The 15,924-nt window shown below is 31.1% G+C and overlaps 1 protein-coding gene across 2 annotated transcripts; it reads left to right on the forward strand.

Annotated features, from left to right (window-relative positions):
- Nucleotides 1-1,222: 1,222 nt before the first annotated feature.
- LOC140890997 (transmembrane emp24 domain-containing protein p24beta2-like) lies at nt 1,223-3,813 on the forward strand. 2 transcript variants are annotated; one of them, XM_073299203.1, is made up of 5 exons: nt 1,223-1,418; nt 1,502-1,705; nt 2,338-2,524; nt 2,607-2,714; nt 3,422-3,813. In XM_073299203.1, the coding sequence occupies exons 2-5, from the start codon at nt 1,502-1,504 to the stop codon at nt 3,553-3,555; spliced, it is 633 nt and encodes a 210-aa protein (XP_073155304.1). In that variant the 5' UTR covers nt 1,223-1,418; the 3' UTR covers nt 3,556-3,813. The 2 variants fall into 2 exon arrangements, with proteins under 2 accessions (XP_073155304.1, XP_073155303.1); XM_073299202.1 differs by lacking the exon at nt 1,223-1,418 and having other exon boundaries at nt 1,496-1,705.
- The last annotated feature ends 12,111 nt before the right edge of the window (nt 3,814-15,924 follow it).

The raw sequence follows: 15,924 nt of genomic DNA on the forward strand, positions 1-15,924 counted from the left end.
TGACACATGCGAGGTTAAATTGAGGGATGTGCACGAGCGACAGGAACCTGAGGGAGTAAGCAACATGATTAATCTTATCCATACAATATTTCAGCAAGAAATATGTTTTACACGAAGATCTCAAGAAATAAAAATGTTTATTTATCTTTATTGTGAAGTTGGATATCGTATATTGTTACATCAAGTACATCAAAATTAGTGAGTCTAATCAAGAAACTCATGTTTTATAACATATGTGTAAGAAAATAACATTGTGAAAGAGTTAGGAAAGTGGGGTAGTTATCTTTAAAATAGTTTGTTCATTTTTTTTTTTTAAGTTGGGAGAGAGGATTGTTATAATTGAGTCTCGAACATAATATATCGTCTCAAATTTGGAATCTGGTATCATATGAGCTACAAATCATCGGATTTTTTTATACAACTATTAAAATGACAAAACAATTATCGTACAATCATCTAGTATTATAATATTGTATAAGCTAGTGATCTTTGAACGCAACACTTGAAATTTTATGTAACAATGACAATTTTTTGTTTTCAAGTTAATAACTTTTTTCATATTTTTTAATTATTATTATATATATTATAATTGATAGACTATTAATATAAAAATTTGAAAATAAAGATAAATATGATTAAATTTAAAAATATAGATAAAGATAATATTAAAGATTAAAAAATAAATGATAAATATTAGATATATTTTGAATAAATAAATAATAATAATCTTTTACTATTTATTAAGTGTAGGTATATTAGAATAACTAATTTGATGTCATGGTCTATTTTTTAATATACCCAAAATACTCTTCTTTTCAATTTTTTGTTTTCTCCATGTTTACTCAGTATCCCCATATCCCAATAATTCTCTTTGTCAATTTCAGATTCCTTTTTTTTTTTTTTCCTAATGAACCTTAAGCATCAAAATTCAATACATCGTAGTTATTATTTTACACACGCAAATGTGTGTGCACAATTGCTAGTAAATATAAAAACTGACCTATATGACTATATATTTATGATAATCCATGAAATTGAAAAAAAGAATGTGTTCGATGGGAGTATTTTGTCATATTCAACTTGTAAAATTTAATTTTTGTTGGAAAATATATAGTTGAAAAATATGTTTTACATGGATCTTACGTGGAAGACTTCCATTGGTTAATACACGTAATAACTATGAGAAGAAGTCCCAAGTCAAACACATTCCTTATCTCAACTCTCAAACCTAAGCTCAGATTTCTAAGACATACCGTAGTAATCAACCTGTAGATTGATTGATTACCTTTTTTCTTTTTCTTTTTTTTTTTTTGGGAAAAAAAATTAAATAAAAGAAGAAAAACCCATTTACGCAGCAGCTTTGATCTCTCCGGAAAATCGCCGTTCTTTAATAAAAAAAATTTTCCCGAAAGATTAAGGTAAGGAATCTGTGATTCATGGAATTTTTCTGTTTCAGCACCAAGGGAGCTTAAAGTGATGTTTGTTTTGATTTGGGATGCAGATGAGGCTTTCTACGGCGGCTGTAGCGGTGGCGGTGGTGGTGGTTTTGGCTAGTTTGAAGGGTAGTATGGGGATAAGATTTGTGATAGATCGAGAGGAGTGCATCTCCCACAAGGTGGAATATGGGAATACTGTGCATTTTTCATTCGTAGTCATTAAATCGGAGGGTTCTTGGCATTACAGTGAAGATGGCGTGGACCTTGTGGTAATTCTACTTTGTCTTTTTAATATATATTTCTTTAATCTGGTTCCTTGGCTTTTTTCATGATATTGGGAATTTTGTGAATCAACTTCCTTGCGTATTCATCGTTTTCATGCCTTGAACACTAGTACTTTTTTAATCTTTGGATAAAGCCTTAAACACTAGTACTTTTCTCAATTATGATCCCTTGAAATTGGTAGCATGGTTTAGATTCTCACCAAATCTTTTAGCTTGTCTTGTCCTTGGGAATGCATACACAATGTCACGACTATAGATGAAAAGTTGCGGCTGCAGCTACTCCAATTTGAGAGTTGAGACCGATAACATCCCAATATGTATCCTAATGTTGGATGTTTATTGCTGGTATTCGGTATCTTTTGTTGAAGACATCGTGCTTTTGTAAGTTGTTTTGGATATGTTTCTCATTTTGCGGGAATCCTTGTGCTAAATGTTATGTAAATTATGTTTGGTTTTTCTAGGATTTATACACTTGACATTTCGAATTATCCGTGGTGTGCGAGATTTATATCTTGATTTGTATTTCCAGAACATTGAATGGAAGGATTTGTCATCGCTCAACTGTATGTTTATATTCTTTAAAAGATTTTGTTTCTCATAAAAGAACAATTATTCAGGTGAAGGGACCAGATGGTTCACAGGTCCACGATGTTCGTGACAAGACAAGTGAGAAGCATGAGTTTGTGGCTTATAATCAAGGAGTTTACCGATTTTGTTTCACCAACAAATCTCCTTATCATGAAACCATAGACTTCGACGTGCATGCTGGCCATTTCTATTATCACGATGAGCATGCTAAAGATGGTGATTGTTTATTCACTTTCTTTTTATCATGATGAATGGTTCAGAATATTAACTGAAGCATGTGATTTGTTGCCATATGCAGAGCATTTTAAACCTCTGTTCGATCATATTGGTAAGTTGGAGGAAGCTTTGTACAATATTCAGTTTGAGCAACACTGGCTAGAGGCTCAGACTGATCGACAGGCAATCGGTAAATTTACTTATTGTTTTATCCTTCGGAGTGATTTTGGCGGTCTTTGCTATTTTATATTCGTTTAAATATGTGACATCATTTTTATTACTTTTATCGTGAATTTCTTGTGTGATATGGCCCAACACCTGTGCCTGGAAAACCAACAATGCCGCTGATTCATGAGCTCATGTGCATTTACAATGAACTTCCTGTATTATGTGTTTATTGGTCTCCATCTGGAGTATCAATTTGTCCCTGGATGAGTTTGACAAAAACTAGTCTTAACTATTTTTCCCATTCTTCTCGCCAAATATATGGTGCTGTTCTTCTATCCTAAATGCTTACGTCGAGGAAAAAATTAAAAAATTTCACTATGATTTTGTAAAAGTTCTTTGTTTTCCTTTCATTTTCTCACTCTGTTTCCCCATATGCTGAACTTTAAACAAACTTCAAAAGGATTTTGCTGTCCAGTATTCTCTTCTTCGTTTCCTTTTCATTTCTCTTCTTATGTATGGCTTCTGGTTGTTGTGTACCCCAAAACAAATTTGTACGAGTCCGTTGATAAGTTACCCGAACAAAATATCGCATTAGTGCTTCAGATTTGACTTGCGATGGGAAGAGTCTCTCTCTCTATGTATATGTGTGTGTGTATACATCTTTATACATTTACTAATTACTAATGATGATCAGTTTTAGTCATGCTGATTTTTGAATTGGTTGAGCAGTGAATGAGAAAATGGGAAAACGAGCGATCCAAAAAGCTTTATTTGAATCGGCAGCTCTGATCGGGGCAAGCGTGTTGCAAGTCTACATTTTGCGTCGTTTATTTGAGAGAAAGCTTGGGGTATCCAGAGTTTAATGTCATATTGCCAGACAATACCCGGCCCGGCCGCAGAATTCTGGGTTTGAGATACACCTTTCGTTCTCCATTCGGAAACAATATGACATCCTGGAGTAGATTTACATTTAGATGTCCTTACCATGGCAAGATTTTTGTTGAATGTTATTATCTGTAACACTGCTCTTTGGGTTTCAAAGAAAACGAAAAAGTGCCGTACCGGTAGTGTTTATCTTATCATCTTGTTAGTATACCAATCACTGAGATCATATTTTCCTATTTTTTTGCCTACACGTTTTCCTTTTATTTATAATGGTGTTTTTTTAGTAGTACGATCATTATACTAGCAAACATTCTTGTAAATTATACCTAATATCAAATTCGAATGGGTTTGCCTCGATTTTACCATTTTTAATTGGATGTTTTGTAACCACCCGTGATTCTTTGGACGGAGCACTAAATTGATCAATTTTGTAAAATAGATATTCGACCCAATTTGACTTGTGAAAAACTATTATTTCATTATAGACGTGTCACGTGGATCAGATTAGTATGTGTCATGAGAATAAATCTTTGATATCGTCTCATAAGATGCTGTGTATGAGATATACATGGGTTGGAGGCTTAGGGCAATTTTTCTAGAGATAGGTACACCGAAATAAAAGGATTTTGGAAACTGTGATTGACTTAAGAGACACGGATTCTGTAAATAAATACAAGAGAGCAAAAGCAACGTGAAACATAAAACTGGCATAATTGCAATCAAACAGAAAACTTAAAAACACATGTTTTTCCCCCTCCAGGTTTGCATGATTCATTCTCGTATGACACAATATACAGTAAACAAAAGGGACTACTCTCGTCTCGTGCCTGATACCATACTGCAGCTCCGCTCGGGAGACGTTTTGATTCCAAACTGTTAAGATTATCTGCTCTCAAGACATTTCCAATTGTAAACTACTGAAGATTCCAGACTCGGGCTCTACATGCAACACCACCATTTTTTCTGCAAATGAAGCATACCCCATAGTTAGCTTAGACAGTTGATACCAGATGAATTAAAAAATTCAATAATATTAGCAAAGTAGTAAAAAAATATAATATGCCTTCATTCAAATAGAATGAAAACAGGAGAAAGGGCCAATAGACAATACTCAAATGGAAAATGTGTAAACATGAAACTGTAAGATTTTCCACAACAGAGATGGATAAAGCCAGGAAAAAAACAACTGTGATTGCAAGTTCTTTTTCTAGTACACCGGCAGAAGATGTTCACAGTAACGATTTGATTTTTTAACAGTACGATATTTAATGCAATAACTTACAGCCTGAGGTTTAAAAGGTTCTGCCCCATGCCTTGCATTTGTATCCACCTTCGTGGGAGAATCTGGCTTTCCACCAGTCTTCTTCTCATCCCTGGCTTTGTTAAAAATGACAGTGAAACTCTCTGCAGATGTTGGGTCATTAACATCCCATTCACCAAACTTTGGTAAAGGTCGGCCCTTCTCCTGCGAATAAGATAAAATTGAACAGGTTTTACAAGAAAATACTTTTGTTTCATTACTACATTTCCTAATAAGAGATAACTACTTGAAGCTAAACATTCTGACTAGATGAGCCAAAGAAAGAACTCATAGAAGACTACAGATTATAGACATCCTTGATATGCAATCACAATCCGATCGAACTGATGATCATGACAAATCTTTATGAGCAATAAACTCTGTTTCCTGAAGACCAACAATGCAGCCTTCCAGGTTGCAATAAGACCAATTCACTAAAGTTAACTGAAAAAATTCGATTGAAGCCATGATATGATGATTTTCTCTGCAGAGACCAAAGATCCATTTTCTGAGCTAGAACCCAATCAGATAATTTGTCAGTTGATCACTCCCAATCAACATCCGGTCACCAGAATGAATGCTTTTTGTGCGTTTCAAACATAAAGATACAATGTACCGATTATTAAGTCAAAAACAAAGTCCAAGTCAAGCGTTTTCATCTGTCCAGGAAACCAAATTACGAACTTGAAGTTGCATAAATAAACATGTTTCAAAATTACAGGAACTATCTCCAGGCACTGAAACCTATAAATCAGCACCATGATTCCCTCTAAGGTTCACATACATACTATGTAACGGAAGGGAATCATCGTAGGTCTTTAGAACATAACATGACACGCGGTGGAATAATTCAAAATAACATGCAAGACAACAACTGCAGAATAATGAAAATCCAAAAAAAAAAAAAATGTATTCGCCCACTAATTCGAGAAACACAAACTCATCTAAATGGACTTCCAACTTCTAAAACCACTTTCTTTGAAGCCTCACACTGTCAATTGGCAAAGACTAACCCTCGTGACCAAGAGGATAATTACGTTGTCAAGTAATATCTTAAATGGCATGGTCGAAACCACCAAGAGAAACACTTTAGTCACAACTCCAACAAAAATTCAGATAAAGGGCAATCTTAACTACATCAAACAACATAAACCAGCAGCCATATGTACTATCTCGATCTAACAAAAAAACCCATCAAAAGTTTCAATCCAAATAACAAGAGTCATAAATAGAAAAGTTCCAGGAAGAGAAACATATAAAATTGCATTGAATTCTGCTCCAATTGGGACAGGAGACATTTTGTGGGAATAGACTTTTAGCAATTTGATAAGAGTAACTATTTCTTAGATTTCCCCCAACATCTCCACGAAGAACAAACAATAAGAGCACATCAATTCAATTGAAAAGCAGTTAACAGCCAATCACCAAGAGTAACTAAGCTTTGTATACAAAAGGATATGCTTTGCAATTTGCATTAGGTCAAATCAAGCATAAAAGAACAACCCCGATGTCAACTATCAAGCAATCGATCTTATGATAAAAACCATAAAAATTGAAACAACTTTGAAAGAGCAAGCAAAAGTATCAAAATCACTCCAAAAAAAACATCAAAATTACTGAAAATAAATAAATCGATTAAGAATCACTCGACTATAGCAATATAGAGAAATGGAATTCTTACCGACATGAATTCTGAAGAAGAGATTGACTTGGAAAAAGGAGAGAAAAATGGGAAAGTGCTCGAGCGTGGAATGAATATATATGTCGTAACAGTCACAGGGGGCAGGTATAAGGCTGTATATGTTTTTTTTATTTTATTTTATTTTTCCGTATTCGAACAAGATAAAATGAATTACAAGTTATAGACTTATTAAAATTATAAAGGGTTGACCCGAAGGACCTCATTTTACATGAGTGGATGTTTCATTGGTTCACGTGAGGTTAAATCGAAAAATGTGTATGAGCGGTAGAGAACTGAGGGAGGGAGCAACATGTCCAACCCCCAGAGCATACCTCACAATATTTCAGCAGGAATATGCTCCACACGATAATCGAACCAGAGCGCTGGAGAATTCTTCTCACGTCAACTCAGGTCTTACCAACTCGTCCATGTCCCTATAAGCATTATTGACTTATTAAACATAAACATTGTATGTGGTTTTTTTTTTGCCGTTGGTTCTCGATGAGTTATAAGTTATCGATTTATTAAAAGTGTGAAAATAATCCCGAAGTCATGTGTAATTTTATTGTATATTAATTTTTTTATCTTTTGTTTTTGCGGCATTAATTTTTTTTTATCTTAATCACAAGAAGAAATGTATAATTTGATTTAATATGGTTTGGATACGGTGTATTTTGATGATATTTTTCGCATCGAGTTCGACTAATCATGTGGTTTAGTCCTAAAAATATAGAGAAATTTGTGTCGATTGATATGCATTTCAATCAGTTCGTTGATATAACCCCTTTTTCTCCATTCGATCTCGTTTCCTGACTTTGATATTCGTGATAAATAATTATTCATGTTTAATAATATAGAAAATTATCTACTTTATTTTATTCATATATTTATTATTTTTTGCAACTTGTCAGTTGTCATTACATAACTTAAAACAAAAAATATACGTTATGAGCAGGACACATAGACACCGTTTGGTTTGAGGTATGGTATAAGTAATATATACATAAGTAGTATAATGTAATAAAAAATAAATAAGAAATGATAGTTAAAATTGTATTAGATTTGATTGATAGATTATGGTTTATTTGATTTGATCGATTAAATTTTATATAAAAATGTTAAATGACTATTTTATCATTTTAACAATAAATAAAATAAAAATTGTATTATTTATAAGGGATAATATAGTAATTTGAATTCAATGATTTGATTGATGTGAGATAAATAATTAATGATTTGATTGATGTAAAATAAATAGTTAATATATAGATAAATAATATGATGAGAAGAATGTTGAATGAGATGTGATTAGTTATACATATATTATTAATACCGTGAATAGAACGATGCCATAATATTCATACATTATGTTGAGTGGCTAACATAGTCCGTTGTACACACAACATTTGTATAGTAAAATATACTTATATTTGAATATTTTTTATCACAAGATTATTTAAAAATTTATTATAAGATCACATTAAAAAAATTGAGAATCTACATAATTATAATATTTATTTATAATATCAATTAACTTTATTCTCCAAACCATTACATCTGTTACATTTTTGAAACTTCTCGACTATTTCAAATTCAATTGGATCACGCAGTTTAAAATCTTAATCTTTCCTTTTCTTTGAACTAAATAAATGATCCTGTATGGATGGATTTTTTGTTCTTGAATTATTAGAGAAATTTGTCTTTTAGTATTTTCTTTTTTGAGTAATGGATATTTTTTCTTGCTAAGTGGTAACTACCTATTCGTAATATTCGACTGTAACGCTTTAAATTAAACTTTTATTTTTATAATATATAATATAATAATTTAATTTATTTTTTAACATTAATTCAATTTGATAATTATGGTAATTGGTACGGAAGAAATAATTCATATATTTCGGATCTTGTCAACTGGGATACATGTTATAAATTATGTGCAGCTTCAACAGCCCACCAAAGTGGAATATGTCTTACGGGCTCTATCTTATGGTCCACTTGATTTCTTTTTAGTAACGATAGAATTTCGATATGCACCGATTAAATTTATGAGATAATGTAATAACATGCATCGATTTTTTTTTTTTTGAGTTGGTGTTATAGATATTTAACAGTGAGAAGAGTCGATAATATTAGGGGTGTGCAATGGTTGGTTTGATTCGGTTTTACATATTATGTTTTGGTTTTTCAGTCTACGATTTTTTAAATATCTAATCCGATAATCAAACCATTTAATTACGGTGTGGTTCGGTTTTATAGTTCTACGGTCAAGTTTATACAGTCGGTTTTGCGGTTTTAAAAAAAATTCAATTGATTAATTATGTATCATTCTATGAGTTGTAAATTGATAATTTAAATTTAGTTTATATATTTTTCGTTTGGTTCTATGAGTTTACAATTATAACATTTGATAAAATTTGTTTTTATTGCTTTTCCAATTATGTGATTTATACAATAAATTATTTTAAAATGCATACAAATATCTTGTAATAAATTTTTTAGTAAATTTATAATTAGTTATACAAATTTAATGCATAAAAAATATATACAAATAAATATATTGTAGTGACCCTTACCGAGATCACCTACTAATCAGAAACTTAAGCATGCAATTAACTTAATTAAAACAGTAAGCCAAAATAAACTGCGGAAGCAATAAACATTAATACAATCTCAAGGAAATGAATCTGTAAATACCCAAATAGTTATACAACCAAATCGAACAATGTATAATCCCAATTACATTAAAATAATTCCCTAGGCGAAATCCCAGCTAGCCATCCACTGCCTAATCCCTCCTGGATCCACCAGCCTCATCTAATCGCAAACCTGTCCCATGGAATAGGGTATCCAGATACACAAAGTACGAGACGTGAGCATAAAACGCTCAGCACGAGAGTATGAGCATGCTGAATCAAGTAAATGCATGAATGCAAGTGTACCGCCTACTTAAACTAGAGGCCAAGGAACAGATAACAAAGACAGACCGGACCCTAGTATGTAGCACGTTGTGCCGTCGCCTCAGGAGGTGGCTCCCATACCCAATACCAGTGGATACTCCGGACCCAAATCGATGGAAGTCCATCCACTAACAGGATAAGGTAAGACCCTATAATATTCCAAGAATATAGCTCGAAATGTAATATGCATGCAACATACAGTCATGTCATAAAATATGCACATAAAATCATGCAAGCACATAATACAGACATACTCAGTCAGGATATCTCGAACAGTGCTTTCGTACCTCAACTGCTAGGCAAGCTCTACCAGCTCTAGGTCCACGTCTATAGTCCGCACTACACTGCGAAATGATACTACTATCATTATATTACTCCAAAAGCCTTAACTAAGCTATTGCATACTTTTAAATATTTTTAGGAAGCAAGAGCTATACCTGCGTCCGTCGTCAGCCCGTTGTTGTCGCTTGCCTCAAAACTAGGCCACAGCTCCGCTACAACGCCTGGATCGCTATGCCACTTCCGGATTCCCAATGGGACGTCTAGAATTCCCTAGTTCTAAGTTAGAAGGTTAAGGAACCAAGAGAAGAGAGGTGATTGGTGCGCTTGAAAATGAATCTCGGCACCTCTATTTATAAACGGAGTTCGGGCTGTCGAAACCAGCTTCGGAGCGTCCGAGCATGATCGGAGCGTTCGATCTGGACTTCGGGTCGTCCGAAGTCCCATCCGAACGTCAGCCATGACGTCACTTTGCTGACGTAATACTTGATCCCGATCGGACCATCCGAACCTGCCGACGGAGCGTTCGAACATGTTCGGAGCCTCCGATCCTGGCTTCGGATCTTTCGAACTTAGGATTCTTAATTGCGATTATTTCATTTAATTACTTTACTTGGTTACGGGCTACTACATATACAATACTTTATATTTGAATTATTAAAATTATATTCACTTACCAATAGTCTAAATATAAATAAAACATTTATTTTATTAAAATACGGTTTAAACGGTCTATTTCGTTTTGAAGTATATAAAATCGTAACCAAACCATAATAATTTTGGTTTTAGGTTATAAAACCAAAATAATAAATCCGGATTATGATTGATTTGGTTTTCGATTTCTTCGATTTGAATTTTTAGTTTTTTCAGTTTTGATCATAACATGCACACCCCTAGATAATATTCATATATACAGTAAAATTTAATATTTTTTCAATAAAAAATAATATATTTTTTTTTTGCGTGGAGTCAAGCAGAATATCCGTCTACAATTGAATAAAAGTTATGGTGCGTGTTACTGTCATTAATGGATCGACAAACCCATAAATGGTCTCGCTAGCTTTGTCCATCATTACCAAGCCCATTAATTCCACGACACAGGTCAAGCTACGCAGCTGGCCCACTACATTGTTTTTCCTCAAGGATTTTGGTTCTGAGATCTGCAGGAAAAGTATAGCCCCTATATGACAAACAACAAAAACAGGCTCTACCATTTTTCAGGAGATAATAATTCGAGTAGGGATGCGAACGAACTGAAACAAGCTAAGTAACAATAAAAACTTAAGGTTCGAATTAATATATTCAAGTTCGAGCTTGATTCGAAGCTCAAATATTTTAAATTCTTGAGTTTGAGTTTGAGTTCGAGTTCGGCTATGTTACAACCTATTCACGAGCTATTCGAACTATTTCTTAAACATTAAGATCTGATAACGAAGGTTTTGAAGCTTGAAATATTCTGAAGGCTCGAAATATATATAATATAATTTTGTTATATTGATAAAATACTAAAGATCGCGAACTATCAAACAAAATAATTTTAACTCGAGTTTGGCTTAAAAAAATGTTCGAACATGTTCGAATTCGGCTCGAGTTCAATAGCTTATAATACAAATCAATTATTATCGAATAAACTCAAATTAAAAGCTCACAAATTAGCTCGATTCATTTATAATCCTTGACTCCTACGGCGGGATACCATCTCATCTGTTGGATGGATGCATGATGTATCAAATGGATTGGTTTGATCACGCATAGGACTACTAAAAGTTCCAATATATTCAATTTATTTCTGATTCGATGGATTGCACGGATTTCATACAAAAATCCAATCCAAATTCAAATTCAAATCCAAATCTAATTTATACGAATAACATAAATTAACTGAGTTTGTGCTTAAATTGATGATTAATTTTAAATTTATTGATTCGTTTGGATAGGCAAAATTGAAATGCATTTGAAATCAACTGGATATCAAGTTATACAATTTCAATTGTAATTATGGTGAAGTTCATACATAAGTCTCTAGCTTTAATAAATAAAGAAAAATATTTTCAACACACTATTTTTGACTTAATCATATCTTGTGAGCTTGTGTATTATATATTATAACCAAAAAAGTTTAATGTTTGCTTTACACCAATGATGTCATTAAAATAAGGGGTTAATTATGATGCAAAGCCCCGGTATTAAGGAAAGAAAATGACAACCGTACGCCATATAGGAGACAATGATTACGACTTCAAATTGGAGATTAGACCAGACTAATCCGTGTAATTATCACACGAAAGCAATAATTAGATGGCGAATTAATGTGGGATTAAGAAACAAAGATTAATTCAACTAATAAGAACAATATAATGATACAATGGGAGCCAAAACAGTCTTCAAACTTAATTAAACTAATCACGACACTTTTCTAAATTATGCTATTTAATATTAAACGTTACCTAACGTAACCATACTTGGTAATTGCATGCAAGCTCACACACGTGATGATTAAATATTTTAACATGTAACTTTATTTTTTAAAAAATAAATTCCACCTAAATAAATTTTATTTCGTAAATAGCATGCTTCTTAAACTATGTATATATGATATTTGAATTTTGTATAATAATTTAGCAATATTATTCTGTGAAATTTATTTTATCGGATAGCAGTAGTATTGTAATAATTTGCAAAATTGTCATACCAAGAGACTTGTTTAGGAGAACTTCTAAAAAGTATTTTTCAGCTTTTTATCACAAAATTTTGAAATTTTATATATGAAAGAAAAGATGAGAAGTGCTTCATAAAAGCTTTTGAAAATACGACCTTATAAGCGAGTGACTATATACGGGGTACATTCTTTATATTATAATATAATTTTTATTTTATACGATATGTATTTATTTAGGACAATAAAATGAGTTTCAGTCTCAAGATAATTAATTAGTCTTCTGGAGAAAAAAATTATGTACTGGTTATTACATGGACATTTAGGGAGCTGTCTCCACAAGCACGTGAGGCCGTACAAAATCCCATTATATGATGAGCTGTACGTAGGTTTTCTGCGACCGTAAGTTTTTTTAAATTATTTTTTTTAGTTATGTTTTTCTATAATTTGTATAATTATGTAACCTACTTAACAAGAATTTTAATTTATAGTATTTTACTTATAATCATGATTCTATTTACCGATCAAATAAATATTCACAAACTTCTGTAGGTGTCGATTGTTATTTTTTCAGTATATATTAATTAATTCAATATGAAAATCCAAATTTAAAATTAATCATATATCCAATCAAAACCAAATCGAACCAAATTCCGAAATTTATGGTTAACTTGGCTATAAAAAATTATTCATGATTTGATTTTGATTGAAATTTTGTAAAACCAATATAATATGGTTTGGTTTTAATTTTTTTATGTAATACCGAACCAAACTGTAGTTAAACACCTCTAAATCGTTACTCATGAATATAAATAAAAATCATATAGATTGATTTTTCCCAAATCGTTATCGTTCGTTATTATGATCAAATTGAATTCAATGTTGCAAAAATAGCTTGATACAAATTATTATTGTAAGAACTAAAATGGATCTCTTACTCGACCGAACCATGAAAAAATATTAGTTTTTATAATAAAAATATTAGTTTTTAATATGTATATATATATATATGAATCAGGTTGACGGCAAGTTTATCTCACAGAGACCTACTCATTTTTATGTATTTTTTCGTTCAAAAACAAACCTAAAAAATATATAAGAATCAGGTCGACCGCTAGTTCATTTCGCAAAAGACCTATTCATTTTTATGTATTTTTTCGTTCAAAAACCAACCATAAAAAAACACTCTAGTGAAATCTTATCAGGATTCAATTTTTGGAGACAAATCTATGACATGACCCGATAGATGAAAAATATTAATTTTTATGTAAAAATTTTTACTTTTCATATCAAAGATATAGATACGCGAGACCGTGGCATACTCTTGAGTTTCTCTTTATTATATATAAGAGCTCCGGAAAAAAAAGGGTTATATTTTTAATCTTTAAGACTGCGTTTACTTTAAATGATTGAATTGCAGAGATAAATTATACCGCGATTATTAAAGTAATTAAATAGGATTTAGAATAATGAATGATAAATAATCATAGGTTTACTTTGATTGATTATGATTAGAAAGGATATTAAAATTAAATTATGATTCCAAATTTATCCCTTTGATAATTATAGTTGAAAAATATTATTTTTATATTTTTATATTATATATATTTAATTTTTCAAATAATGATTAAAATATTTGATAATGTTCCTTAATTTTTTTAAAAAATAATTATTTTAATTCAAAATAAATACATATATAATTTTTTAAAGTGCTTAATGTTTTTTATTATATAATATACATTATCGCAAATATAAGATCATACATTTTTAGTTAGAAATAATTATTTAAAATGTTTATATTTAATTGTGTTATTGTTTTATTTTTTTCTAATTTTTAGAAAAAAAATCATGTGAATATTTCTTTTCATACTTCAAGAATTATAAATGTAAATATTTTAATATGGCTAAATGTTAATTTAAATTATAAATAGGCTTTTATAAATAATAGGTGAAAAGGATAATTATGGTAACTTGAGTTAAATTAGATATATGGATAAACAATCACACCAATTAAAAGGGATTAAAAATCATTCCATAATAATATTTATAATGGGCTCATGTAATTATTATGATTGGTAAAATTTCTAGTAAACGCTTGATAGAATATGATAATTAATCAATCCAACTCTAATTAAGCTAAGTAAACGCAACCTAATTGTAATACTAGTCCTATATCCAATAATTCCATCTGTTTCTAAACATATTATAATTGTGTACACAAGCTAGAATAAAAATAGGAAAATAAATTAATTAACAGGCCTAAATGGTGACCCCCTTCATGTGACCTCCCAAGCAGTCGACAAAAACTCGAGACAATAAACAATTAAGAATTGATGGCTTGAAATGAAGGGTCCTCACATGGCACGTTCTTGATAAAGTATATATTTTATTTCAATTTTGATCTTTAAAGATGCTCCACTATCTCCCACACTCTACTTACATACATACACACATACATATAGGGGCGTAAATAGAAATTTTTTTACTGGTGGGCAAAATTTATTTTGAACTATATTAATTTTCAATACATAAAAATGATATATAGCATGTTATATTCACGTAAAGCATAAAAATAAAAACTACTCAAAATACTTTATAATTATACTTTTTTTTTTATATAGAACAAAAAGGTAAATATTACTTTATAATTATACTTATGTTGTGACATTTTCAAAAGATCAAACTTATCAATGATGAACTTAATTAATCCCTAAGTAAGTACCTTAAATATTTACTAGTTCATATAATAAATGTGGTTCAAATCATCAATTGTAATACACAAATTTCGAATTGAGTTTTTTTTAATTATTTTTCCACCAAATTTCGAATTGAGTTTAATAGTTAATTCTTAATCATATAATATGGAAAACCTCTTATGATAATCATTGCGTGATTGCGAAATAGAGCAATAAATTTTTGTTCTAACATAAAGAAGAAAATCATAAATTCTCATACTAACCAAATTAAAAATTTCAATAAATTATAGAAATAATCATATATGCATATTAAATAATATATAATTTTGCAGAATTCTAATTGTAAAAAAATATATAGTTTATTTCTTTTTATCTTAATGTCTAAATCTATATTGAAAATCTGATTTAATTTAGTGTTCTCTAGAGTTTTTTTTATTTAAATAAAGTTGGCATAGTTGCAAAATCCAACTTAAATTACAAGGCATATATTGGTTGTGATTTTAAATCTCTGCTGGGCAAATGCACACCTTTGCCCCAATAATGCTACGCCCCTGCATACATATGTGTATATAAGTGAAAAATGTCGACCACGTTGCTCCCTTAGTAGATTTTATCGTTATATGATACGGATTTAATTTATTTTGACATAAGATTCACTGATTCAGTAGCTTATTCAAGATTGTGGCTAGAGCTGTCAAAACGAATCGACGGAACTGGTCAACCCACAACCCACCAAAATCTGCAAGTTGACGAGATGGGGCGGACCGGCCCATTATTT

This window comes from Henckelia pumila, chromosome 3 (assembly GCF_033568475.1).
Source record: "Henckelia pumila isolate YLH828 chromosome 3, ASM3356847v2, whole genome shotgun sequence".
Classification (NCBI taxonomy): domain Eukaryota; kingdom Viridiplantae; phylum Streptophyta; class Magnoliopsida; order Lamiales; family Gesneriaceae; genus Henckelia; species Henckelia pumila.